The 27,191-nt window shown below is 41.1% G+C and overlaps 2 protein-coding genes across 3 annotated transcripts in view; both read right to left on the reverse strand.

The window, feature by feature from the left end:
• Nucleotides 1-13,898: 13,898 nt before the first annotated feature.
• TTC32 (tetratricopeptide repeat domain 32) lies at nucleotides 13,899-19,760 on the reverse strand. Of its 2 annotated transcripts, none has more exons than XM_045549084.1 (3): nucleotides 19,272-19,760; nucleotides 15,028-15,194; nucleotides 13,899-14,275 (listed from the first exon to the last, which is right to left on the reverse strand). In XM_045549084.1, exons 1-3 carry the CDS (start codon nucleotides 19,421-19,423, stop codon nucleotides 14,136-14,138), a joined length of 459 nt encoding a protein of 152 aa, XP_045405040.1. In that variant the 5' UTR covers nucleotides 19,424-19,760; the 3' UTR covers nucleotides 13,899-14,135. The 2 variants fall into 2 exon arrangements, with proteins under 2 accessions (XP_045405040.1, XP_045405041.1); XM_045549085.1 differs by lacking the exon at nucleotides 19,272-19,760 and adding an exon at nucleotides 19,053-19,253.
• A 3,512-nt stretch (nucleotides 19,761-23,272) lies between these two features.
• The window catches only part of WDR35 (WD repeat domain 35), a 57,170-nt gene continuing 53,251 nt past the window's right edge, over nucleotides 23,273-27,191 (reverse strand). The window contains exons 26-27 of the mRNA XM_045549087.1: nucleotides 24,964-25,204; nucleotides 23,273-24,638 (exon numbers count right to left, since the gene is read on the reverse strand). Coding sequence (XP_045405043.1) covers nucleotides 24,488-24,638; nucleotides 24,964-25,204 — 392 coding nt within the window. The 3' untranslated portion in view covers nucleotides 23,273-24,487. The remainder of the gene's footprint in view (nucleotides 24,639-24,963; nucleotides 25,205-27,191) is intronic.

The following is a 27,191-nucleotide window of genomic DNA, read 5'->3' on the forward strand; positions in this document are numbered from 1 at the left end:
TGGCAGAAGGAGGTGAAATTAAGTTTAATATTATTTTATTTGACCAAATATATCTAAAATATTATTTTGATACATAATATTAAAATGTTAGAGATATTTTACATTCTTTTATTTGTAGTAACTTCAAAATCTGGTATATATTTAACACAGCACATCTCTCAGTTTAGATGCTAAATCTTCATCAAAAATACTTGATCTGTATTTGAATTTCATCAACTTGGCAGTTGCAGAGTCACGTACTCTAAATGTGAATTTGTTGTTCCAAACGTACTCTAAAATTCTCTGGTAACTGAATTAAGTATTTTTTTATTTTTAATTAATTCAAATAAAATCAGGGCTGGGGCGTGGTGGCTCATGCCTGTAATCCTAGCACTCTGGGCAGCCAAGGCAAGAGGATCGCTTGAGCTCAGGAGTTCAAGACCAGCCTGAGCAACAATGAGACCCCATCTCTACTAAAAATAGAAAAAAAAATTAGCTGGGCATGGTGGAGCTCATCTGTAGTCCCAGCTACTTGGGAGGCTGAGGCAGGAGGATTGCTTGAGCCCAGGAGTTTAAGGTTGCAGTGAGCTATGATGATGCCACTGCACTCTATCCAGGATGACAGCAAGATTCTGTCTCCAAAAAAAAAAAAAAAAAGACACAAATCAAGTCAGAAATTCAGTTCCTCAGTAGCTCTAGTGACACTTCTAGTGTTCAGTAGCCACATGTGCTAGTGGCTAGTGTCTACCAAAGTGGACAATGTAGCACTAGATCTTTTACATAATCCTTAAATAGGACCATTCCCAGATGCAGAGTGCTTAGAAATCCATGTCTTTTCTTGCCCCGTCCAAGAACTCAGTGTCTACAGACTTCAGGTTATCGGGCTGTGTCCCCAGTCCCTCCAGCTGGCTCAGGGGTAGGGCTAATAGAGCATCCAGGGACGTATCTCATTGTTTTCAAAGGAACTATCACCAAGTGTGGTGAAGAGGGGTCTGGGATTTGGAGCTTGGTATTCAAAATTTCAAAATTCTGCTTTGTTATTTTCTTGCTTCCGGTCACACAATTGGTTATTTAGTCCTGCCGAGTTTCAGTTTCTTCATTTGCACAATGGAGAGAATACTGTCTACTTCACAGATTGGTTAGGATTAAATGAGAATCTATGTAAATAAAGCACCTGGTACTTACTAGGCACTCAGTAAACTAATGTCTGCCTTTTTTCTCCTGCTTCCCATGGAAACAATTGTTTGTTGTGCAGTTTCAGCATTGTATGTTTGCTCTTAGCCTTAAAGAAATAATTTGTGGAAGTCCTGGTGTGACCTGGACAGGTCATTTCTCCTTCCTGAATCTTACCTTCTGTAAAATGGGGACATTAACCTCATTAAAGTAACTGAAGACTTCAGAAGTGTTGATAAAGCATCCAATACATAGATTTCCTGATGGGGAAAGGAAATGTCTCACCCCCCGACCAACAACCCCCAAAGTTACCCCATTTTGTGCCTAGATGGAGAAGGCTTGTTATTGTCCCCATCCCATTCTCATGCTCTAACTCCTCCCCTTTTGTCTGCTTGGAGAAAGCCCTCCCTCTTACCAAAGCTGGGGGGATGAGGCCCCATAAAGCTTCTGGGAAGGAATTGGCCTTGGGTCACTCCTGGCTTCCTGAGGCTCTGATGCAGGAACTTCTCCTGCCGGAACAGAATGGCCTCTGCCTGTGGGGAGCTCCAGATGCTGTGGATTCTTCCAGATCACTGGTCCTTTAAGGTCTCTCTCCTGCCATAACGCAGTCTTCTACTGCCCACCCACTTCTGTTCTCAGGTACGTCTGCACTGCCTGGCCCGAGTCTGCCTACGCTTAGGCCCCGCTGGGCACTGTGGAGGCCAGTGCTCTCCAGAGAAGGAGAGGGGAGCTGAGAGCAGGCCCCAGCCACGCCGTCCACAGGAACACTGAAGTTCTGCCCTGACAGTCCTTCCTGTAAACATCTCTGCATTTCTCCCCTCTGTTGCTCCAAGTGAACCCCACCTTCTCAAAGCTGCCTCAAGTCCTGACCAGACTGACCCTCCTGCAGGGTTCCCTGGACAGCACTGCACATGTCACGGTGTGTCTCGGCCGGGCCCTTTGTGCCGTCAGTCTGAGGAGCTCTTGTTTGAAGAGGCCTCGCATGCAGAGCTGGGTGAGTTCTAAGGGCTCTTTGGCCAAAAACGCCTGGCTCTCGCCCATCACGCTTGTCTAGTGTCTGGCTATGCTAATTTTCAGGCATGTTATGAGATGTTTAACAAGTCTGATTATCCTTCTAGAAGAAAGCCCTGGTATGAAGGTCATCTGAGCCTGGACAGTCTTCCTGCCTCAGTGACTTCCCCACCCCATGCCCACTTTGAACTCAGGCCAGGAAAGTGTGACCATCTGGCCTGGGTTCGGTGACTACGGGGTTATGTGCCCGCTAGCCACAAGAGCCAAGTCTGAGTGGGAACTCTGTGGCAAGCATGGCATTTGACCCTGCCACCCCTGAAATTGCCATTTCCCCATTAGAGAGCAGCCCAGAGGTCCTGGCCGGCCACCTCGCTTCGGGCATGGTGGCAGCTGCTGTGCGAGTATTGTCCAAGATGACCTGCAGTCATACCACGAATGACAATGGCTCCCAAGTGTAATGACCACATTTAACCAAGCACACACCAGCACTGCTGTCCTGTCATCAGTGTTCTTTCTCAGTGACCCTGCCCCTCCCCAAACATGGGAGAACTCTCAGGGCTCCACAGCGGAGGCCCCTGAAGCCTGTTGGAATCTGCTTAGTGAAGTGAGATGACTGACTGCAGCCATCTTGTCTGGCTTCTCAGGTGCCAGCAGACTGATGAGCACAGGAACTGGAATAGTCACCGTACCCAGCCTCATTTAGTGGAGGAGAAGACTGCACTGGTAGAGCCACAGGCCTAAGGGCTACCCAGAAGCTCCGAGTTCCCAATGGGCACCTGAAGCGGCCCGGCCAGCAGCCCACCTCCACTTCCATGCCCGTCTGCCCAACTCCTCCAGAGTGTAGCTCTGTTCCACATTGTCCTACTTGTCAAGCCCAGCTTGTCCCACTTCACACACGTGTTTCCTGGTGTTATCTGCCTGGCCTGCTTCTCCCCTCAGGGTCAGTACTCCTCTCAGCTCTGGGAGTCCAACACAGTCCGACGTGGCATGACTCTCTTCCCCGACGTGTGAGCCAGTGGCCTCAGATCTGGGCCTCTTGTTTGGGGGCCCTTCCCAGCCAGGTCCTGAAGCAGTCTCTCTGAGGGAGGTGGGAAGAATGTTTCCCTCGAGCCTAGTACCAGGCTTGCCTCCTTTCCAGATCTTGCCGTAATGGGCTGAGCCCTCGACTCGGCCCACACTCTTTCCTGGCCCATGCAACCATCTGTCTCAGAAGGGCAATGTTTCTCGCTGTAAAAATGGGTGGTCCATCTTATTATCCTAGCTGAGCATCAGGTGTTGGTTGGCTGTAGGGCTGGGAGGTGGAGGGGAGTAGCTGTTGGCCTTGGCGATGAAGAGCCCTGACTGCCTAAGTCAGTCCCTGCCAGCCAGGACCCCTGCTGGGCCATAATGGCTTCTCCCCATTGAGGACTTGGGCCTCGTTCCTCATCAGGATCTTAGAGACACCAAGAGCATCAAACAAAAGGCAGAACAGTTCAAGTACAAGGTATTGATTACTGAAAGGAGACCCTTAAAGGGCCCCTAATCAGATGAGGTTTGCATGTTGTCATTGGGCGAGACCTGCTTTAAAAAGCAAAAGGCCTTAAATGGCAGGTATAATCTGATTGACGTAAGTACTCGGAGAAGGGAAAACAGCTGTGAGGACAGTGAGAGGCTGCAGCGAGGGAGGAGCAGTCCAGAGGCAGCTTGGGAAGGGAGGAGGCTGCGCGCCGGGGAGCAGACGGTGCTGCAGCCTCGTGCAGCTGGCCTCACCCCTCCCTTTCCCCAGCCACAGGGTAGAGTTGGGGGAGAACCAAGCCCCATCGCCTGGCCCCTTCTTCTCCTGGGCAGCCTGCTTCAAAGTCTGTGCTTCTCCTTTCCTCCTTCCCACAAACCTTATCTGGGCAGCAGCAGCCCACACCCTCCCCAACGTGGCACTGCCGGCCACCATCGGGGTCACGTCCAGTTCTGAGGCTCTGCTGGTGCGTCCCCTCTAAGTTATATCCTCCAACCCTGTCCCTCTCCCAAAGAAGCCCAGCGTCCCCTCTAGCTCTGCCTGTCTGCATTACCAGCTGGTGCAAAACCCAGTGCTAGTTCCTGGGCCCCTGCGCACACCATCAAGGCTTGGCCAGGGAGGACGGGCAGCCAGGCGAGCAGCCCCTCCCTCCCTCTCCCCTTCCCAAGACTGCTCATGAGGTGCGTTGTTTTTCCATGAAACTTGTATCCTTAAAATTAAGTCCCTTTTGACTTGAGCTAATTCTGGGTAAGTTTTTGACCCTTGCACCCGAATTTGTCCCAAGGCAGAAACAGAGCTGGGATTGGCTTCCCCGATGGCTGAGTCACTCGCCTTCCTGTTTGTCTCCCTCGTATCCACTTCTTGTAGGCGTGAATTAAAGTAGAACCAGGCAGGCAGCACTCCTGCTGGTGACCAACGTTCCACAGTAAAATGGAGTGTGACAGCAGCTGGCGGAGCAGCAGGCTGCCCGGGGCTGTGGACTGCCTCCCACCCCCACCGCGAACCTGGCACCAGGCACCCATCAGCTGAGCAGAGCAGGCTGAGCTCGGGCCCTGTGAGGCCAGGACGGCGCCTGTCAAGAACAACTGTCCCCTGTGGGGCACAAAGAGGGAGGAGCCAGGTTTGCCCTGGATCAGGGGGTTCCCAGGATGCTGGACTCTGGGCAGAGGGTCACCCTAGAGGGAGCTTAGGTGCAAGACAAGAATCTGAAACACTCTACTAACTTTGACTCCAGCCTAACTTAATTATGATTGCCCCTTTTGATAAAAAAAGAAATGATGTCTGTCTTAAAGGGATATCGTGAGGCTTAAATGAGCACACGTGGAAAACGGCAGGCGTCTGCCTCACTGGAAGGCTCTCTAGGCCGCCCACCCTGTTTCTCCCTACCCCTTCTCCAGGTAGGCTGCCTTCCTCACACCTGGGGTTGTATGTGAGGTTACGGTTCTCCTTCCCGCACTTGCGGGTTACATTATAACCAGCATTTAAGTGGGTGGCAATGCAATTGGGTCGGCGTCCTCTTCCCCAAAGCTCCTTTCCACAACGCCCCCACTCCTGCTTGAGACACGTGTCCCACCCCTTAGCTGTGCCATGGGGCATCCTGCCTACCACAGGGACGTGATTGTGGTGCCCAAAACATTAGGTTTCTGGGCCTTTGCACAATTCTCAGGGCTGGGCACATGGGGATCCAATCCTGGAGGGTGGCCCTGGGCAAGGAATTGGATCTTGAGAGAGGTCTGAGGTTTGCTCTCAGGACGGTGGAACTGAGGGCAGACCGAGGGTGCTTCCCTGACTAGAAGGCACTGTGATTCTTCACCTGAGAGAACTGGATCTGGTCATCGTTCTCTTGTTAACCAACTGCTTACCCTTTGAACCGGAACCTTCTCCCCTGTTTGCCCACCTATAAAAGAAAGGAGTAAATGATTTCTCCAGTTCCTGCGAGCTCAAGCATTCTATGATGGACTAAAATTGTACGCCATGAGGCAACTCGAAAGGAATTGTGTCTGGTAATGTGACATCGAGCAGCCAGCCCGAGGACGCGCACTTGGGGTGAGGACAGTCTGCTCCCCGGCCGGGCTGCTCGCTGCGGTGTTAACTGGCGATGATGGAACATCGCAGCGATTTATGAGAGTTCACGAGTGGGAAGTCTGAGGAGGCTATACATTAGTCATGTCTGAAAATCCCTCTCCCGGACGCTGCAAGCCAGAGGAGCTAGCCACAGCCACGTGCCCAGATGAAGGACTTATCGATCCAGAAAAGGGAACAGTTAGCCAGCATTGCTTTATTTGCTCAATAGCAATAAAAATAACTCTTTCCAGGGAGAAAACCCACATAAAACTATTGGAAACAGTCTGGATCGAGTCAGGCCATGACATAAAATTACATGGTACCGATGATCTCCGACTTGAGGGAGGAAGCACAGTGCCTCCCCTCAAAAACTCAGACCCTTGAGAGACTCAGGAGAACAAAGGAAGGTCTTCCTCCCTCTGCCCCTTCCTCCTCTCCCTCCGCCCCAGCCCCACAGGCTTGTATAAAGCAGGCGGGGGAGGGGAAACTGGTCAGTTATCCCCGGCCATCAGTCGCCTTCTGCTTAGAGACTATTGCACTTCTAACACATTCCTAGTTTCTGCTGGTCCACAGACCTTGTTCTGAGACCAGCACTACAGACCAGGGCTCCCCGTGCCCCCGTGTGCACATCAACCACCAGGGACCCGGGTAAAATGGAAGTTCTGACCCAGTAGGTCTGGCGCAGGGCTCAGAGTCTACATTTCTAACAAGCTCTCAGGTGACGCCAATGTCGCCCGTCTGTGGACCACAGTCAGCAGCAAGGGTGCTCCTTCTAGGCCAGAAATGCAATGGAAACTGGAGAACAAGATACGTTTGGGTTGACATTGGCAAGGAAGGTTTAATGGTAGTTGTCAGGACTTGGGCTGATCCTTGAAGAATGAGCAGGATTTAAATAAATGAGGGAAAGAGGGTGTCCCGGGAGAGAACCCTGAAAACAGGCGGGAGGTAGGAATGAGAATAGCAAGGGCAGAGGAGTGGACGGTGGCCGTTGTCACGGATGGTGCAGTGACAGAGCGAGGCTTGGGGCCCCACACGCGGGCGCCTCGCTCCATCTGCCTCCACCCACCCTCCCCACTGAGGAGGCTGGTCCAACTCCAATAAGTCTACTGGCAGCTGGTCTTCATGATGGAAATAATTATTGTTCTCCGAGCCCCAGACTGACAGCTCCCAATCCTGCCTGCTCAGCCAACTTGGATATTTTTTCACCTGGCTTGTTAGTAATGGTTTGTTGTTTGGCAGCCTGAAGTAACTCCCACTTTTCCTTTCCAATCACAAGTCAGAGGAGCCCAGTTCTCCAAGAGCTGAGTGTCTCGAAGCCACACAGGGTGGTGATGAATTTCTCAGCCGGCAGCCAGAGCAAACCGGCATGTTTTGTACGGTGCTTAGTCACGGGTTCCTCTCCTGGTCCAGTCAGGGTCATGACCAAATAAAGAACAGCCATACCTTGGAAAAAGCTTTCCCTACCTTGGAAATCTTTAGTTTATAAGCTTGTTCTAACCAAAGGCTCACCTTTTTTTCAATACAGCTGCATTTATAGATGCAAGCACATGAAAGCACACATGCAAACAGCCTGCCATTTGAAAATGGAACCACTATTGATTGGGTTTCCCAGCACTGCCATAACTAAGTACCACCAACTGGGTGGCTCATAACGGAAATTTATTCTCTCACAGTTCTGGAGACCACAAGTCCAAGATCAAGGTGTGGCAGGGCTGCGCTCCCTCTGCAGCCTCTGGGAAAACTCTCCTCGCTTCCTCCAGTCTCTGCCGGCTCCAGGCATTCCTTGGCTTGTGGCAGCGTCACTCCAATCTCTGCCTCCGTCTTCACAAGGCGTTCTCCCCGCTGCGTCTGTGTCCAGATTTCCTTCTTCTTATAAGGACACCAGTCATACAAGGTGGTGTCACATAAGGACACCAGTCATACTGGATTCAGGACCCACCCTACTCCGTCTATGTCATCTTAACTAATTAGATCTGCGATAATTTCATTCCCAAATAAAGTCACCTTCTGAGGTGCTGGTGGTTAAGATTTCAATATGTCTTTTTGGGACACAATTCAACCCACAACACGTCCCTATTATAAAGCTATAATCCCTGCTGAATTCCACCTTCTCTTTTCCAGGGCTTTTTTTCTCTGAATTACACCAGAATAGGGACCTGTTTTAAATAAAATGAAAACCGAACTATAAAATGGGCCCTAGTCTCAATGTCAGCTGAGAAGTGGTCAAACACTTGTCCACCCCATACTTATTAGCCAGTGACGTATCTGCAAGATCTAAACAGCGAGTTGGCGAGCAGATTATGATAACTGATTCCTTTATTCTTTCAGCATATTTGAGGCCCTTCTGTATGCCCGGCACTGTTCCAGGCGGAGGATACAGCAGTGAACAAAACAGACAGAAACTCCTGGCCTCTCAGAGCTTACCTTCCAGCAGGGAAGACAGGCAGGCAAAATAAATAAAAAGATGGTTTGAGTAGACAGAAAAAAAAGTGAGATGAGTATGAGTGGGATTTGCAATTTTAAACGGGGTGGTCAGAGAAGGGCCAGGATAAGGCCGTGGGCAGGGAGGGAACAGCAAGTGCAAAGTTCCTCAACATCAGCCTCTGTGAGAACTCTGCTCCTTACCTAGTGACAGCAGAAGCCACTGCACGCTCCCCAACCTTTGCTCTGGCGGCTGTGTTGAAACAGACTTTGGGGGCGAGAGCCAAAGCAGGAGACATCCAATTCAGAGGGGGTGACGTCTTGGCCTGGGTGGTAGCACATGAGATGAAAATTGCTGGACTCTGGATGTGTTGAGGTAGGAATGAGAGTCTGGCCTGGGACGCGGGACACTGCGGACGCCGGGCACTGCGGTGGGGGAGGACACCTTAAGCGTGTGTCACATCAACTCTACAATCTTAGAAAGAGCTTTCTAATTAAGTGGAAACAGGTTCAAGTACATGTGGTCCCAAAAGAATATATATTCAGAGGTATTCTTGGTACAAACTAGTCAAAATTGCCTAGAAGGAAGAGAGCCACTAAGGTGGTGAACAGAACTAAAAGTAACTTGTTAAAGACGTGACTAGCAGCCATGAAAAGGGAGCCGTACAACACTGTGTTGCTGGTTGTTCTGGTTAAAAGTAGTTACCTCTGGAGGGGAATGTGGGGGAGGGAGGGCCTTACTTTTCATTTATACCTCCTGTACTGTTTTAATTTTTATTACCATATCCATGTATTAACTTTATAACAAAAAATTGGCAAGCATTTTAATGTGGTTTTAAAAATTATGAGTCTAAGCAGAATGAGGTAGACTTCTATGTTCTTATAGAAAAGAATGTCCAAGATAATAAATGACTTAAGTTACTGAATAATGATATATATACCATAATTCTATGCATGTGTATCCATGTATTTGTACAAAGAAAAGGTCTGGAAGGATAGATATGAACTTAACAGTGGTTACCCCATGAAAGTGAGAGTGAGATTACCAGGGAACTTGTGCTTTTTACGTTATATTTTTCTGCACTTTTGCTACTTTTAAAAGGAGTACTTTTTACATATGTTTTAATTGAAGGTGAAGGCCTTTCCTTGAGCTGGAGCTCAATTAAACCTCCACACAATCCAAACAAGAATTTTTGAATATTTTACAGAAATAGGCAACAGAAAAAAATAGAAACTTTTTAGTCTCCCTTAGCTCTTATTCCTGCTAGAAATAATGTGACTATATAATGTTAAGCTCTATTTAAGGTTTTTGGTTGTTTTTTCAATAACAATGTCAAAATGTTTTGTTTTAAAGTTAAGCATGACTCTTACAAGAATATAGAATGAAAACATGAAAAATGTTTAACTCATTAATGAAAGAACCACCAGGGCGGTAAAAGAGCATTTGAAGAACTGAGTATTTATGGGCAACGAAAAAAGAATTTGGGAATAAAGTTACTAGGTTAGATACAAAACCGGTTAATGTTCTTCAGGGCAATAAAGCCAAAAACTTTAGGGTTATCTTTTCCACCAGACAGAATTTATTTGCAGCTCCTCTGGACAAAAACCTACAAGTTACATGTAACCCCACAGAGTCTGGGCCCTAAGCAAGCATAAGTAGAAAATCAAAGAAAGGCCTCCCAAAGAATTAAAATAGTCCTCCGCTGGGTCTGTGGGTGTGATATTGAAAGGACATGCAAATCCTCCTTTTGCTTCATTTCTAAGTGTTGGATACTTTTTCTTAACATAAGATACAAATTTACACATTGGCAACTAGGGCTTTCAAGTTTCCAAATGAAGTTTGCTTTTAATATTAATCTGCTTTTCACCATGTTTTGTGTCTGTTTTCAATAAGGGAGAAAAATGACCAACAAGCAATTCTAGCATTGCAATAGTGTTCCATTATAAAAATTAAACATATCTTAGCAGTGTTTTGATATTCACCTTGACGGGTACTAAAACATTTTATGAGCAATTTAGATTTTGTATCAGGACAAAAAAATAAGTCCACACGTCTGCTTTCAGTTGATGCCAGCAGCAAAAAATCGATACTAATTGCAGTTTCAAATGTTTATATGGATTTTGGACATAACTTTGGGCAAATGAATTTCTTTTGCACGGAGCTTCTTCCTCCGTGAAAAATAAGAGCTTCTTCACTGCACTGTCATATGCATGATTGTACGCTGACACACATACACCTGGGATTATACTGTTGGACTCTGATTTTACTGTTATATTGATTAATGAATATATGCATATTCATAATTTCTGGTTTTGGACTTCCTTTTTTTTATCATTTGCCTTTTGCTACATGGATGTGTGCTTTTATCTTCTTATAATTTAAAAAGCATAAACTACTTTTTGTAAGGAGTATAATGGTGTCTTCTGAAGTCCCCTAACATTGGATGTAAAATTTAACAAATCATTCTTTCCCTGTCTGACCAAATGCCATTTTAAATTATGGGAATCTTATTCCCATAATGTATTGTCACATTTTCAAGAAATGTAGAAAACACCAAAATGTGAATTCATATAAAAGCTGTTAAAATTATACTTACCTTACATAGTAACTATTCAGTCAGCTTTTCAGTAGGCTCTTGAAAAGTTATGTTTGTCAACAATTACTTTTTAAAAAATAACAATCTGTTAACCCAAACACACTAAATAAATTCAGCATCACAGTGTCAGGTAGAGACGTACCCTCTGATTTACTCAGCACAAGCTTCCAGTCAGGGAGTATCACATGCAACAAGTTGGAATCGTGCTACATATTCAGATGAAACCAGAAGAGGTAACATCATTTAGAACTCTTGGATCTGTTTTGTGCATGTGCTGTCATGTATTTTGAAGCACTCTCAGGTTTAGCTTTTAATTTGTCTAAAGGTGTTTTCTGTGTTATAACTTTATTATTAAGTGCAGTTTGCATGGAAGACCAGGAGACCCAAAAAACTTGAAAAAAACTAGTTTTCAAAAATGGTGCCAAATCAGAATATACTTTAAACCCACTGAATTGTACATTTTAAGTGGGTGAATTGTATGATTCATGAATTATATCTCAATAGAGCTGGTTTCTTTAAATGCTTCAGAAAGAAGAAAAAACATAGTAAACATTCATGCTATTATACTTTATACTGAAGCTGTCTACTTTAAAATTGTTACTTATACAAACTTGTTTTTATTGCTCAATTATTTTTCTATCCGTGAAAAGTGGGTATCTTGGGATAAAATGGAATTCATAATTTTTCCAATTCAAATTAATGGAAATATTTTTTTTCATTTAATGGTTTTTCATTTAGCAGAAGCATTTCCAGGACAAATTAAAATCATTAAGCAAGAGATAGGTTTAATTACTTGAAACTGAGTTAAATTTTTAAGGGGGCTGGACTTGGCAGAGAGGGAGACGGACACTGCCATGAGGATCAGTGTAAATGCTGAATGGATTTTCCCTGAGTGGAAGAGCTGAAATCTTATTATATTCACTGAGAAAGATTTAAGACCTGCAAAATGGTAAGGAGCCAAGACTACATTTAGGATTGGGAGGGTAGAGAGGCCAGTGAAAGACAGAAAAACCAAGAAAGATAAAGAAAAGAGAAAATAGATAATGACTAAAAGCTGGAAATTTAGTTTGCTATTCCACCAGTTGGACTATAGTTTGCTATCATTGAGTTCCAAATTTCAGAAAAAAAGCAGCTACATGCTTTACATCTACTGCTAGGAGTAATTTTCTAAACTCAAAAGTAACTTAAACTCATTCATTATTTTACCTAACTTTGTGAAAGAAAAACTTTATAACAAACCACAATTCTTTTCTTTGTTTTTGCAGAGAAAAAAACTGGAAAACAATACAGTTTGGGTACTTTTCTCAGAGAAAAGGAAAGAACTCAATAAATACTGAAATATGGGAAATATGAATGATAAACATAAAGAATATCTTTGAAAAGTAAATATCAAAGCTATTGGTCAATCAGAAACTTAGAATCTGGATGTGTAATGCCTAAAGTTTTGAAGCTAAACAAGGTAAATGTATCATTCTTTAGTTATTCCCAGTAACATGACAAGAGAAAAATAAGTGCCTGGGTCCCCAATAGGCAAGTGCTGATTCTAAACTTCAGGGATTTTTTTTTTCTGATAAAACCAAATGAAATTTTTAAGCAATTTTCCTTTTTCATATTACATCTGATCCCAGTCAAAAATAAAGAGAATATGAGCCAAGAGAAAGTTATTTAAGTATTATTTAAGTCCATGATTCTCGGGATGGAATGGCTTTAAGCTCTCCCAAGGTCTAGGGAACTTGCTTTTTTAAAAAATAGTTTTCCTAAAAAGGATTTTTCTACATTTTCATGCAACCTTATAAGTTCTTTTAAAGACATTTCCAACAAATAGAAAGATAAATCATTTTGGAAAATGTGAATAATTCCAGAAATATATTTTTCATTTCTAGGCCATCAATTTCTTAATATTCACTCACCTGCAGCCTAAATTCTCCACGTTATTTTGCCAGATATCACTTACTAACTACAAATAGAGCAATTAGTTTTTCTGCTTCATGAGATCACTTGCACTCAAATAATATTTTATGCTGATGATGGTGATCGCATCTGAGAAGGCCACAGACGTTACTCTGAGCCTTCCTCTGGAAGCACAAAGCAAATACACTTTCCTTTCTCCTGATTAGGGTAATTTCCACCCTAGAACAGCTGTCCACAGCAGTAATAAACTAGTTTAGGAGATCCAGAGATGCAGGGTCTGAATCTTTGAAAGCCAGACTACACCAATAAAAAACCAAAAAAAAGGAGATGGGATATGGCTGGCTTTGGCTTATCCTCCCTTCAAGTTATTCCCAGTTCTTGACAGCCTCATCAGAGCCTAAATGTTTGCTGGAAGTACCCAAATAAAACTGACTTTTTAAAGCTTCTATTTACTGAGCGCTTTTTGTCATTTCCTCGCCTCTCTATACATTCCTCCTCCACCCCCAATTTATTATATAGAGAGTTTGAACAGCACTTGGCTTGTAGTATGTATTCAGCAAATGTTGATGATGAAAATAATTGTCACTACCCAGAAACAGAAAACTGTTCACTATTTAAACCTTAAACTATCTTCTCAATGATTTCTAGAGAAAATCAAGTGTAAGTTAGATTCTTTCCAACTGCTCTCCTATAGGACATGTGTTTATTTTTAAGCCCAAATGTTATGTCTCCCTAGCCTAGCTATATAAAACAGCTTTACTCTCAAGCAAATGCTATGGGGAGAAAAGGGCAGGGAACTAGACTAGATTAAAAGAACTCAAAGAGACATAACAAAATACAATGAAACTTGATTGGCTCTAGTTCCAGAAATAAAAATCTACCCATTTTGGAAATAACTGGGGAAATCTGAATGTGAGCTGGACATGAATTATTAATTTTATTAGGTATTTTAATGGTATTGTGGTTATAAAGGAGAATTTCTTCAATCGTAGAAGATGTGGGCTGAAATATTTATGGGTGAAGTGTTGTGATCTCTGCACCTTATTTTCAAATGGTTCAGCAAAAATTATATATTTAAAAATAGGGAAAAAGCAAATGTGGCACAATGTTAACTGATGAATCTAAGTGAAGAGTTTATACATATTTACTGTATTATACTTCCAAGTTTTCTGTAGGTATAAAATTTTTTAATAAAAAGTTAGGAATAAAAAATAGCAAAAAAATAGTTTTACTGAAGAAAATACCACACGTTTCTTTAAATATTTTACTGTAATAATATGTACTTATACATTGATATTACTTATTTACACTTTATAAAAACCATACCTATTCAACCTGGAATTAAACACATTATTTAAATTTCAGTGCTAATGCATGAATCTCTTTATCTTAAATATAAATCAAAATAGCTCAATATCTATTTTAAATTACATAACTAGATGAAGGTGTAAGGATCATGCTCTAGTATTTTAATAAAGTTTAAAATCTCAACAATTATTTTCAATATTTCTTCTTTGTTTTTCTTCTTTGTCTAGAATAGTCTGTTTTAAGCTCAAAGTAGCATCGTGAAATCCAGGATTTATGTCTAATACCTTCTTGAAATCTTCCAAAGCATCATCAAAATATCCTGTACCAGAACCCAAAAAATGGAAAAGAGAAAAAAAAAGCTGAGTATTTCTGCATATTATTCATAGCAAAGTTTGGATATACATACTTTTGCTTTTATATTTACAAGCTTCCAACCAATCCTAGTAAAGGGATTTTTTTCCTCTTAATGATGATGATATAGGGATGTGTATATCAAAGTCATTTTGTGTGCTCTTATGGAATAATACACCTAAAATTAGCTATGGGCTTATTTTATTGACATTTAACAGATAAACAGCATAAATCATAAAATTTCAACAAAACTATACCGCCTATGGTTACATAATTGCAATGAAATTAAGAAACAGAAAATTTTCTTTTTTTTAACACTTAAAATGAGAAATACTACCTATATAGTCCCTTTAATCCAAGGATCTTTTAAACTTCACTTTCTATTGTCTTATGTGTCTTCAAAGAGTCATAACTCAGAAAAGTTTTACAGGCGACCATCAGCGTTACCCTCATTTCACAGCCGGGAATGCACAGGCACAAAGGAATGGGGTCACCCCCACTCCTGCGCCCAGGTCCAATTCCCACCCCAGTGCTCTGCTGTGATCTACGCCTATGGAAAGCCTAAAATAAACTCAGGTACGCTTCCTTTGTTCCAAGCTCTAAACCTAAATTTTGTGTAACTTTAAAACTTAATTACCACATTAGTTTACAACATTTGAGAGCTCTGAAATAACAGAATGCAGTCAATGACAAAAGCAAAAAAACAAAAAAAATTCTTACCTAGCCTATACAGTATCAACCCTCTGTTGTAATACGGAACTTCAAAATTGGGCTGGACTTCTATGGCAGATGTGTAGTCATCCATGGCTTCATAAAAATCAACCCTGAAGTACTTGATTTGCCCCCTGTTGTTATATGCAGTAGCCAAATCCTCAGGGTTGCATTTGCTTTAAACAAAAAGTTCACATTAAAAACACCGTGTTAGCAAATTCCTCTCATTTCCACTTTCATTCTCTTTTGGGTATTGTCAAACTTCATAGGCTGTAACATGCAGTATCTACACTGAAAAACCAAGCTGAAGAAACCAGGTACAAATAAATAAACTGAAACCCATTTTTGTTTAACCCTGTTATCTACTGTTGTGACACTGTATCACTACAATGTCAATCTGCAAAGCACATTAATTTTATAGTGTGTTCAAAGCCCCTGTTCACTGCCAACTTGTTTTGCCGAATATTAAAATGATTGTTCATTTTCTAAGCACACACCAGCAGGGCAAAGAAGACAGATCAGATACATGCCAAGCAAAGGGAAAGCCAGCCCAAAGTTCGAGTTTGTTATAGCTATGTCACAATGTGAATCAATTTTACTCTCAAATATTTAAGTGATCTTAAAACAATGAGATTTGAAATCATTTTCCACCAATAAAGAAATAAAGTTAACCCTAGGTGAAAATTCAACACACTGATCCCCAGGGAGTGATCTCCGGGTACAGAGCTGCCCTCCCTCCAGCCTTAGCTGAGATCCTCCCAACACCAGGCTGGCTTCTTCTGAGGATGGTGGGCTCCTTTAGCTCCCCTAGGACTCTGGCACACTTTGGAGGTCCTGCACGCAGAACTGGCTCTGCACCTGAGGGCGACAGAGGCTGCCCAAAGAGCTTTAAATCAGTAGACTTTCCTGTAAGGGACTGGATGCCCAGGCAGCTCTAACCAGCCACCAGCTCAACAGGTCACAGCCCCTTGCTGCCCAGAACCTTTCTCTGCACAGGACAAATCAGCTGCACAGAGAGCACCAGAGGCGTTGCTCTCAGTCAGGGACAATTTTGTTTCCCTTTCTTTTTCTCAAAGTGATTTTCAAATTTGCACCAACCAGAGAAGATGCAGGTTAAATTTATCTGGAATTTATTATACGCCATAGTGCAAAGAAATATTTGTGACTACAGATAGTGTTACTATAATAAAAGCTACTTCTCTTAACATCTTGATCCTTGAGATTTCAGACAGGGACAGTCCCTGCTACCAGGGACTACTGCTACCATAAGAAGCCCTCACAGCCCAGGAGCCTCCTTCAATCTAAGCTTGCTAATAATGGAGAGGGACTGTTGTAATTTCAGAAAATTTCCTTTCTGCGAGCTATGACTGAGAGAGACCGGGTACAAGGACACTTCTGGATGCCATTAGCACCTCTATTAAAACCTAGAGAACAAGAGGGCACACTCCCTTCATCTATCTCTGTTATGACACTAGTTATATGCTGTCCAGGAGGGTATGAAGAAGGAGGCAGCCCTAGGATGCCAGTAAGGTTTCAGCCATTCAATTTCAAGCTTCAAAGCTGTTACAAATTCTTAATATTAACTATATATTAATTATATATTAATTCTTAATATATTCAGAGGCTCATAGAATGTTAGATTTAAAATTAGATCTCATTACAACAAATTCTACAAGCCTACTTTCTGTGTGGAAATTTTGTTTCATATTTTAAAGAAATGAGCTAACAGTTGAAGCTGAATTTTTTTATAATATTAAAATCATTGTAATGATAGTATTTCTTGTAATGGAATTTAACCAAATTACTTAATCCAAATGTGGATTTTTAACATTTGCTAACTTTAACAACAACAAAAAAATTGGAAATTAGGTTTATGGCTAAGGCTGCACTCTTGGATATTAAAAGAAGATGCTACAAACCATTCAGAGTGAAAGGCAAAGATTGCAAATACTGTTGCAAAAATGATTCAATGACCCAATATTTTAAAAATAAATGTAAACTCCAAAAGATTAATTTAATAGAAAAAATTGAAATGACAGAATTCACTTTCAATCCATGAGTTCCTAGAAGAATTTTAGAACTGTGAGGAAACTGAAGGCTCTTTTTACTGATGAGAAACTGTGGCTGAGAAAAGGTACTAGTCATGGGGCAGAACCAACACAGGAATTCAGGCATGCTGAACTCCCTTCTGCTAAGACAGAGCAAATTTTCTTTCCTATGCTGCTAAGGGGCTAGTATTATATTTGCTGCAGACGCTTTTGTTCCAAAGCTGAGATGTGTAAAGGAGGAAGAAGAACAAGACTAGACAGCAGCAACATACCTGTTGCTGATGAATACTTTTTGAAAGCTACTAGATGAGTTTATTCTTGAAGCTTGAAACAAGGATAGGAAACTAAATTTTCCATGTTTACTAATCTCTTCTTTTGGGAGGGGTGCATTGAGACAAGGATGGTGGTACCATCTTACTGCCTGTTCAGAAACTTCTATTAATTATATTCTGGCGTATTACTAAAATAAGAAAGCAATTTTATCTTTCTGGTTTAACTCCATGAGTTTAACAAACAGGATAAGAATCAAGTTCTTAGTGTTTAGTTATGCCTCATACAAAAGAAAAGCTGGCATCCTGTCAAGAAAAAGCAAATCCTTGAGGGGAGAGGAGAGTGATGGTGCAGACAACTCAGAACTGTCAAAAAAACGAAAGGAAAAAAAAAAAGAAGCTGTTCAACCAACCTCTCTCTGTTCTTTCTTTCCACATCCTGGTCCACTTCATACCATCAACAAGCACAACAAATGTAAAACTTGGAGTAACACAAATGCTACACATCCAGGCCTAAACCACAAAGATGCCTTAGGCAAGCAAACATTAGCAGGTGAGGCTCCTAAACATCACAAAAAGAAAGACAACCAAACATTATATGCTTCCTGGTGAAAGTACCTACAAAGTATTCTTGCCGTATATTTAATCTGAATTGGATCAAATCTCAAGATTTAACTACCAATTCACAAGCAATATGAAACAGATGACTGTATTAAATGACATCAGAGAAATGCATTCAGAAATCTTAAGTATGCAAACACTCAGGACAGAGGAAACAGTCTCCTCAACAAATAAACTGAAAGGAAAAAAGCGGGAGGGAGGGCCTTATACATTAAGAGAGACCTGATGTGTACCCTGACTTGAACCATTGCTAAATATAAACCAACCGAAGAACAAAACACCTTTTTAGTCAAGGAAGTTCCAACACTGACTATTTGAGATTAAGAAATTATGTGATAATACTGATGTCATGGTTATGTCTTTTTAAGAATCCTTAGCCACAAAAAACAATGGTAAACTAGCACCTCTTCTATCATCCTGGATGGAGCTGGAGCCCATTCCATTAAGTATCACAAGAATGGAGAAACAAGCACCACATGTACTCACCATCAAATTGGCACTAACTGATTAACACTTATGTGCACAAACGGTGATAACATTCACCGGGTGTCCGGCAGGTGGGGGGCGGGAGGGGATGGGTACATTCACACCTAATGGGTGCGGGGCGCACTGTGTGGGGTATGGACACGACTCTGGCGGGGCAAAGGCAATATATATGTAACCTAAACATCTGCACCCCCGTACTATCCGGAAATAAAAAGGAATCCTTAAACTTAGCAATGCATTCTGAAACATCCTGGATGAATACTACGTCTGAGTGAATTGATAATGCTTAAGCGAGTGATAAATACCTGGATGTTCATTATATTCGCTTCCATATACTTAACTGTTTCTCTTAGCAAGTGAAAACCAAAACCAAAAGCCCTCGCTGTGAGGCTTTGGTCGGAGTCGCGGTACCGCGTTCCAGCGCGGCACCACCCGCCCGTGCCTCTTTCCCCTCCCCAGGTCTCGGACACCCCGCCTGTTCCAGTGACGAGTGGAAAAGCCCTGTGGGCTCTAGGTCTCCGGATCAGAGAGTGAGCAACGCGGCAGGCAGGACACCGGGGTGAGAGGCTGCGGCCGCGCAGGGGACTCCGCTCCCGGAAGCTCCTCGCACCGTCCCCGCAGACGGCTCCTCGCGGGTGGGCTCCCTCCCCGCGTTCTCTGCCATCCCCATCCTAGGCCTCGCCTTGGCCTTTCTGGGAAGACGAGCATCCTCGTGCTGGGTCAAGACACACGGCCGCCGGTGAGCTCAGGTGGCCGAACAAGGGTTCCAGGCGACACCAGCCGCACACCTACCCGAGAAGCCGGGGCCCCCACTTCTCGCGATAGTTACCTCCCGGGACCCGCGCGGAAGGAGGCAGCACAGGCGCACTGGCGAATGTAAACGGAGTACAGCGCCTCGGCCTCGGTGTAGTCGCCCTTCTTGAAGTGAGCGTGCGCAAGTGCTAGGGTTGCGTGGCTTTCTTGCCCCCGCTGCCCTTCCATAGCGGTCGAAGACGTGGCTTTTGGTGTGGAAAGGGGGTTGATTTCTGAGCGATTAGAGGCGGCACCACAAAGCCACTTCCGCACCCCGGAATTTAACTTGACAGCAAAATTTGGGCGCTAGGTTTGTGCCTTCTGAGGACCCGTCGTCTCGCGAGATAATTGGCTGCTGGCAGAGTCCAGAGTAGCTTTCACAGGCTTCTGCGAACTGCGTTTTTATCGTTATTACTGTTGGTTCCGACTGCCTCGTTTCTCAGAAAAACCTCAGATCCACAGTAGCAAACTGGCTTCCAAATCCATGTCTGAAGAGCTAGGCGCCTGCCCTTAGTTATAGCGGACTGGGGACTGATCGCGCCGGAAGCGGAAGCAGCCACGGTTTGTTTGTGAATGGCTAATCGCGAACTTTTTGTAGCTCCCTGCAGGTTCCAGCGTCCCCACCTGGCAAAACACCGCGTTTACGGTGTTCTGAGTAGGCTTGGCTAACCTGAGGCACTTTGTGTCGAAATTGCAAGAGCTTTATTGCCCCACAGCCCTAGGTTCGAATTCAAATTCTGCTGTTGATTAGCTCCAGAACCCTAGGGGGCAAACTTACCCGCCTTTTTGACCCTCTGGAATTGTGGAATTTAGGATTAAATAGTATATTGTGGGAGTCTGGGGTCTTTGATCTTAGTTTACATTCTCTGGCTGTTTATGCCAAAGGGAAATCCAAATAGTAATTCAGACGTTTCCTTCAAATTAAAATTATGTAAAACGTTTTGCTAACCACTGTACAGTACATACGTGCTGTCCGGGTCCCTCAATTCTGTTTTACTTCCCAAACTACTTGGGGCCCTTTCCGTCAGAAAAAGTGAAGATGAAAAATATATTTGGGGCGTGATATTTGCATGAAAAAGCCTCACCAGGGCGCAAGCCAGGCAGAAAAAGCAGCAAGTGTAAAAGCCATGAGGTAGAAGATTTGTCTTGTTCAAGAGGAATAACAAAGATATTCATGGCTAACACCCAGTGATTTAAGGGGAAAATAGCAGGATATGTAGTAAAGACTGGGAATTACAGGCGTGAGCCACTGCACCCAGCCTACTCATGTATTTTTAAAATTTTCTACCATGAACATTTGTTACTTTTATAGTTTTTAAAAAATGTTAGTTTCTTAAAGAAAAAAGTGAATTGAGAATAATCTTAGGCAGTAGGGGCAACATATATTGCTATTTTCATTTTAGAAACTCAGTAGCAAAATCTTAGAGCTACAGCATCATCAAATTCAATACGTACTTTTGATTTTCTCTTAAAAGTCTAATAACATATTTTCTTCCTTCATTTCTAAATGAGAACTCAGCGTCGCCACTAAGAAGTAATTCACTGCAACCTCCAATAATCTGACATTTGCCTAGTATCTTTATAAGGTCATGGGATTTTTTTCCCTATTTGGTAGCAAAAGTGGTATTGTACATCTATTGTACCTCCTGCCCCTTCTCCCTTTCTCCACTCTGAAGCCCAGTACCCTCCTAGACAACCACCATCAAAATATTTAAATGAAGACAAAGCAAACACCATGTTATCCATAAGTTATAGATAAATGAAACTTAGAATAAATGCAAGTCAATTTTTCTTCAATATTTATTATTTTTATATTTTTTCACTTAATGCCACATAAATCCTAAGATGTCAGCTCTTATAATACAGAAAGATAATTTCAAAGTGTATTTTAGCAAAAGAACTTACAATGAAATTAGCATTTGTGAATTATAGCAGGTCAACAATGCTATGTTGCTTGTTAGGCACCTTGCTTATCAGTGAAAGGTTTATCAGTCGGTTCCATCATTTCAATACTTTGGCCTACCACACTACTTTGAAACATAATACAATTCAGCGCAGTTTTGTGATAAGGAACAACTCAGCAGTACTCAAAGGGAGTCAGTTATATTTACTGAAAAAACAGAACATAACTGTTTCATTATGCTGTTTTCAATATACTAATTCTGCCTTTCCAACTTCTCTCCAAGTATTTGTTTTGTATGGTCAATTTTCCTTCTCTTTGTCCCTTTCATCAGGGGAAAGTTTGTTAGCGTTGTTATCTTGAAATTTCCTTCCTGTTTAATAAAACCAACTGGATCAACTCATACTATGAGTTCTTTCTCTAGTACCAATTTCAAGACAAAGGTCCCCCAAGACATTATGGCAGATCATTATAGCTTTCACAGATATAGATCCCAAAGAGTTATAAGCTTTTACAGTAGTAGAAAAGATGTATCTGTGTGTATAAATGCATGTGTATACACATATATATACAGACACACACATAGACACTACATAGACACATATGATAATTAGTTCGACAAAGTATGAGAGGTTGTTTTTAGAGAATTTGGTTTCTGGATCAAAATTTAACAAGAAATATCCACAGCAAATCAGGATCTATCTGAAATAATTAGTTAGAGGAAAAATTCTAGGGCTTAGGCAGCATGGACTTAGTGACAAATAAGAAGGCTCCAAAAGAGAGTTCCCAAAAGATATGTTAGGAGAAGTCTGAGAAGTCAACAGGTGATTCTGGAATTGAAGCAAATAGGAATATAACCAACAGGCCACAGTAAGGGCCAGCAGTGGGACAATGTAATGAGTTCTCAGCTAATTCCTGTGAGAGTAAAGGGAAAGGGAAAGAAGAGATACTCGGGCATTAAACCATGGACCAAGAATCACAACTCTGAACAAACTATCCTGAAGTAACCTTTCACACAGGCAGAGCTAATAACAAGTGTGCCATCCCTACAGCCTTGAAAATCTCTCTTTCATTGATGAAGCAGAGAATAGTCTTATCCCTGAAAATAGAAAGTCCTACAGAAAGATGTAAGTAAGTTCAACAGGAGATATATTTTCTTGGACAGACCTCTTTGTTAGGATGTGATTTTTTGATCTGGGGAAATATTCCATTCTGGTATAGAAGAATAAAATGAAATAGATGAAATTCATTGTGTTAAATTTAGAGAAGTTAGTAACTTATGAGACATATTAGACAAAGTAAATAGAGCATATATGTGTGACCAAAGATAGAAAAGGACAGACAGAGCAAGAGATACCAAATATTCATGAAGCACTAAAAATACAAAGAGCAACAAAGGCCCTAAATATTCATGACACAGTAAGTATACATGAGACAAAGAAAGCCCTCAGCATGTGTAAAGTCTGGATTCAGTTACTCATTGGTGACTTATTCTGGCCTGTCCTCTACAGTAAAAGTCATGACTGCTCAGCAGACTAACTGGCAAGCTACAGCTATGGCCAAGTGTACTTGCCCCTGAGCCCCTCCTATAGAGCAAGTGTACCGCTGGCCTCAGGCACGTTTCATCTGATTGCGTGCCCTGGCTCAAACCTCAACCCTGGTCCTCTTCATAACCCCACTATCAGGGGAAAGCTGAAGTGACAGAGTGGGAGTCAGGACATGAGAACCTTATCTAACCCAGGATTCAGGTCCTGTGGTCTTTCCAATCCACTAGCACCTACCCTTCTTTTTATCTATTTTTGTTTGTTTGTTTCTTTTATTTTTCTTTCTTCTTTTAGTTTACCCCTCTCACCGCACACTGATTTTATATATTTATATGTTTTTCTTCTATTTTTTTTTGTTTCTACCCCATCCTAATAGTGTTAATCTACCCCATCACTTTCTCCTTGTTGCTCATTGTGTATTCCAAATTGATTTAAAAACCAAATTGATTTTGAACATCCTCATTTGGTTTGTAAGCCTCTCTGATCCACGTAAGCCTCTCTGGAATAGCTTGCTCGGTAGCGTATTTGGTTGCTACCATCGTGCCAATGTCATTTTTCACAAGGCACGTGAACAGAGACAGAGACTTCAAAGACTTCTGTTCCTCTCATTTTATTCAGGCACATGAGCCCACTATGTATCCTAAGTTAACCCAGGCTCTAAATCTCTCCTTATAGCTCACTTCCCAATCTGTAACAGGTTTAAATTGTCTCTACAGGACCAAAAACATGTCACATTGAGAGAGTGAACTAACCTAAGTATTATAGCTACAAGAACAGAGTTTAATATTTCTCCCCATTTATTGCCTCTACTAAATATCAGCCAAACTTCAGAAAATAATCTTAATGAAATAGTACTAAAGTCTGGTCTTTAGCCACAAAATGAGAGTCCATGAGAAATAAATGGAGAACGTTATTAGCTATATAAAAGAGGCAAGAAATTATCATTACTGATCATAATTTTTCTCTTTTAAATTAATTATAATAAATCAAAACACATGTATATCAAGAAAGAATCACTCCCTATAACAAGAAAGTTGTTTAAATGAAGGGTCCAGCTTGGTGACAATGTTTCAGCAGAAACTATAACTACAAGTGAATATTTTTGTATAAATTCTTATCATTATAGATAAAGCCAAGTTTTCTGCACAATGGTATTAAACAGTAAATGCCAAATGCTATCTCTTGAATGAGACTAAAAGGGTAGATTTTTAAAAGGATGAAGAATAAAGATATTGGAAACAATTCAAACTGTGAAAATTGTCTTAAAATGCCATCACTTCACTTCTGGAAATAAAATATTGATAACATTCAATACTTATTTAATTAAAGTAAACACCACTAGAAAGAGAGCTCATTTCAGTATTACAACTGTTTAACCTCCTTGTAATACAAGTTATGTCAATTCTCCAAACTGATCTTTGCTCCACTCCCATACTTCCCCCATCTCCCCGCCCCCCTCAACATATTTTAATGAATTAGTACCCTTGACACTCTGAGAAAAACATTTCTTATTTGGAATATTTCCATAGTATCATGTAACCAACCACACGATAGATAAAAGATAGATAAATAGACAGAAAATAAGGTTGATTTTGATAATTTTTATATGAAAAACAGCATTATTATTGCATAGCTGAATTTCCACACAAATATTAATTATTTTATTATTATAATATATATTTTGTGTAGAAATACAACTATAAGATGATGAGTTTGATTTTCATATAAAACTTAGAAAAATCAACATTACATATACAGTTCTAGCTATGTATATATGCTACCTATATTTTACAACAGTTCATCATTCCTTTATGCCACTGAACTATGGCATAAGGGACAGAAGTTGTAGTTACTAATTTCCTGAGCAAGAACACAATGCTTGCATACACTGCACATCCAGAACTGATACTCAGTGATCGGGCTCCCTGTGGCAACACACGTTGGCAGTTTCCCTTCTCCACTGTAAAAATAAGAGGAAAAATAATTAATTATATTTTAAAGCTTCTAATTAGTCTAAATTTATTAAACGCACTTTAAAAACTGAAGAATAAAAAAAATTCAAGATTAACTTCCAATAAAATACTTTCATTTCAAAAAGTTTTTTCAAGTAAAAATTTTTACAAAGAAAAAATAAAGCATTAATACACTCATAAGACTAAATAAAACAGGGTATAATGTTAATGTAAACTGCTTAAAAATGTAGTGCTTTAATTCCCATATTATACATTATACATACAGAAATCCAAGCTTCTAATAAAGTAATCTACTAATTACAATCAGCCTACCCTTCCAGAAGACTATCCAATTCAGATTTTCTGTTATCCTTTGGAGTATGTTTGGTGAAGATTTCTAGAGCAAGGTCTTCATATTGCTGCTTCTGTTCTGTACTGAGGGTGTCCAAAGATTCAAGTTTAATGAAAGCTTTGGAACAAGTACCGAAAGCTCTGCTGGCACATGCACAGAGTGCTAACAGAGAGTAGATCTCAACAGCAGGGATAATGTCTTCATAGTCTCTCAGGTGAAGAGCTAGGAAACAGAGGGCAATTTGAGTTTTTAAAAATAATCAAACTATCATGAACATGCATGGGAAAGAATCTATGTTAAGGTGTTTTAGTTTAACCTACATGAACTTTAACAAACTTCAAACAGTACTGAGAGATGAGAGCACCAGTAGGAAGTAGGCTACATGATCTCCTAGGTTCTGTGAAGCCAGCTAACAGCTCAGGTCCTATGAAATGGTGCACATGGCTCTGCCAACTTAGAAATATACACACAGACAAAAACAATTTTGGGGTCAAAACACCCTTCTTTTCTTCCATTAATGTTAGAAATTTCTGTGGCATTCCAGAAAAAGTAAATTAATATTATGGTAGTTATAATTCTCAAAATGATACCATGTTTCTTTTTGTAAAAAAAAAAATTTAAAAAGCAAAGTCGTAGTGAAATGTTGTATTCTCTGTTTCTTTACAGAGATTATTGTTTTTCTGTCTTACTGAAACAACAGGACCTTGAGAAAAAAGAAGTGAAAATGAGTTTCTAAATGTTAATTCAGATAATTTATTTTGACAGTTATCACACCTTATTTTCAATTTTTCTACGCTAGAGATATAATCTTTCTTAAAAATATATTGTAGAATTAACATATTTGGAACCAATTTGTATCTTTTTCTTCTCTAGACCTTGCAATCATAAAAATATCTCATTATAGTATATTGAAAATTTCATAAAGCAACTTTAAAACAATATATTCATGTATTTTATAATTAGATTTCTATAAACTGGTTCTCAGGTAAAGTGTTTACAACGAAGTTTAGTGGAAGAAATTTATATGAAATACAATCATTCAGTTACACTAAATAATACCCTGTAATTTCACATATGGAGCATAATAAGTTCACAGGTAATAACTTACAAGGAATATATTGTTTCAGATCATTTTATCACTAAAACAAAAAAAAAATGAAGCATATGGATATCTTCACCCAGCAGGTAAAGTATCTCAAGTTAAAGATCTAATTTTTCTTTTCATATATGTCTACAAATGGTGTATAACTTATATAAAAATACAACCATAATAAACAGTATATAATTTATATAATATTAACCACAAAATTAAATGAATGTCAGTTATAAAATAAACATATACAAATAAAAATCATTCTTATATATAACTAATAACCAATTAGGAAAAAAAATTGTACAGTCCCATTGCTAATGACAACATAAATAGGAACAAATTGCAAAAGAAATGTTCAGAGCATACAAGAAGAAAACCAAAAATCTTCAGAGAGAAACACAGATACACAAACAGTTGTTTAAATTGATGTTTCTAGAATGAGAGACCAGGGCAAGATGGCTGGCTAGGGACATCGCTTACCAGACCGTCCCAGAAGGAAGGAAGGGTTTCAGATAAAGGAGAGGGGAGAAAGGACACAGTTCAGGTGTAGGTCAGAGAAAGAAGTACCAGAGCCCACCAGGGACCTCACAGAGGGAAACTGCCAAGCAGAGAAGGAGGAGGAAAAAGGAGAAAAGGGTATCAGTGAGGATCCAACCCAGAGAGGCTCGGAGCCCAGTGAAGGGGTAAGGGGGAATCCCTTGCTCCTTCCCACACTCCTTCAGTGATCAGCAGGCTACCAAATTACTTGGAAGCTTTTCCACCTCTGGGAGCCCAAGCACTGGAGGAGCCATGGAATTGTGGAGAAATTGATGTTTCTGATGAATATCACGTGTTCTCACTCAGATGTGTGAGCTAAAAAAGTTGATCTCATGAAGTAGAGAGTAGAATGATGGTTACCAGAGGCTGGGAAGGGGGTCGGGGAGCAGTGAAGGCAGGTTGATTAATTGGTACAAATCTACAGTTAAACAGAAGAAATAAGTTCTAGTGTTTGACAGCACAGTAGGGTGACTACAATTAACTATAATTTATTGTATATTTCAAAATAACTAGAATAGAAAACTTAGAATGTTCCCAACACACACAAAAAAATGATAAATGTTTGAGGTGATGAATAGC

This window comes from Lemur catta, chromosome 4 (assembly GCF_020740605.2).
Source record: "Lemur catta isolate mLemCat1 chromosome 4, mLemCat1.pri, whole genome shotgun sequence".
Classification (NCBI taxonomy): Eukaryota; Metazoa; Chordata; class Mammalia; order Primates; family Lemuridae; genus Lemur; species Lemur catta.

Excerpts from the sequence above, each read along its gene's own strand:
- TTC32 (XM_045549084.1), bottom strand. The coding sequence starts at position 19,423 with ATGGAAGGGCAGCGGGGGCAAGAAAGCCACGCAACCCTAGCACTTGCG. Across the intron at positions 15,195-19,271 it reads TTCCGCGCGGGTCCCGGGAG|CAAATGCAACCCTGAGGATT; the intron begins GTAACTATCGCG and ends TTTTGTTTAAAG. Across the intron at positions 14,276-15,027 it reads GTTGATACTGTATAGGCTAG|GATATTTTGATGATGCTTTG; the intron begins GTAAGAATTTTT and ends GTTCTGGTACAG.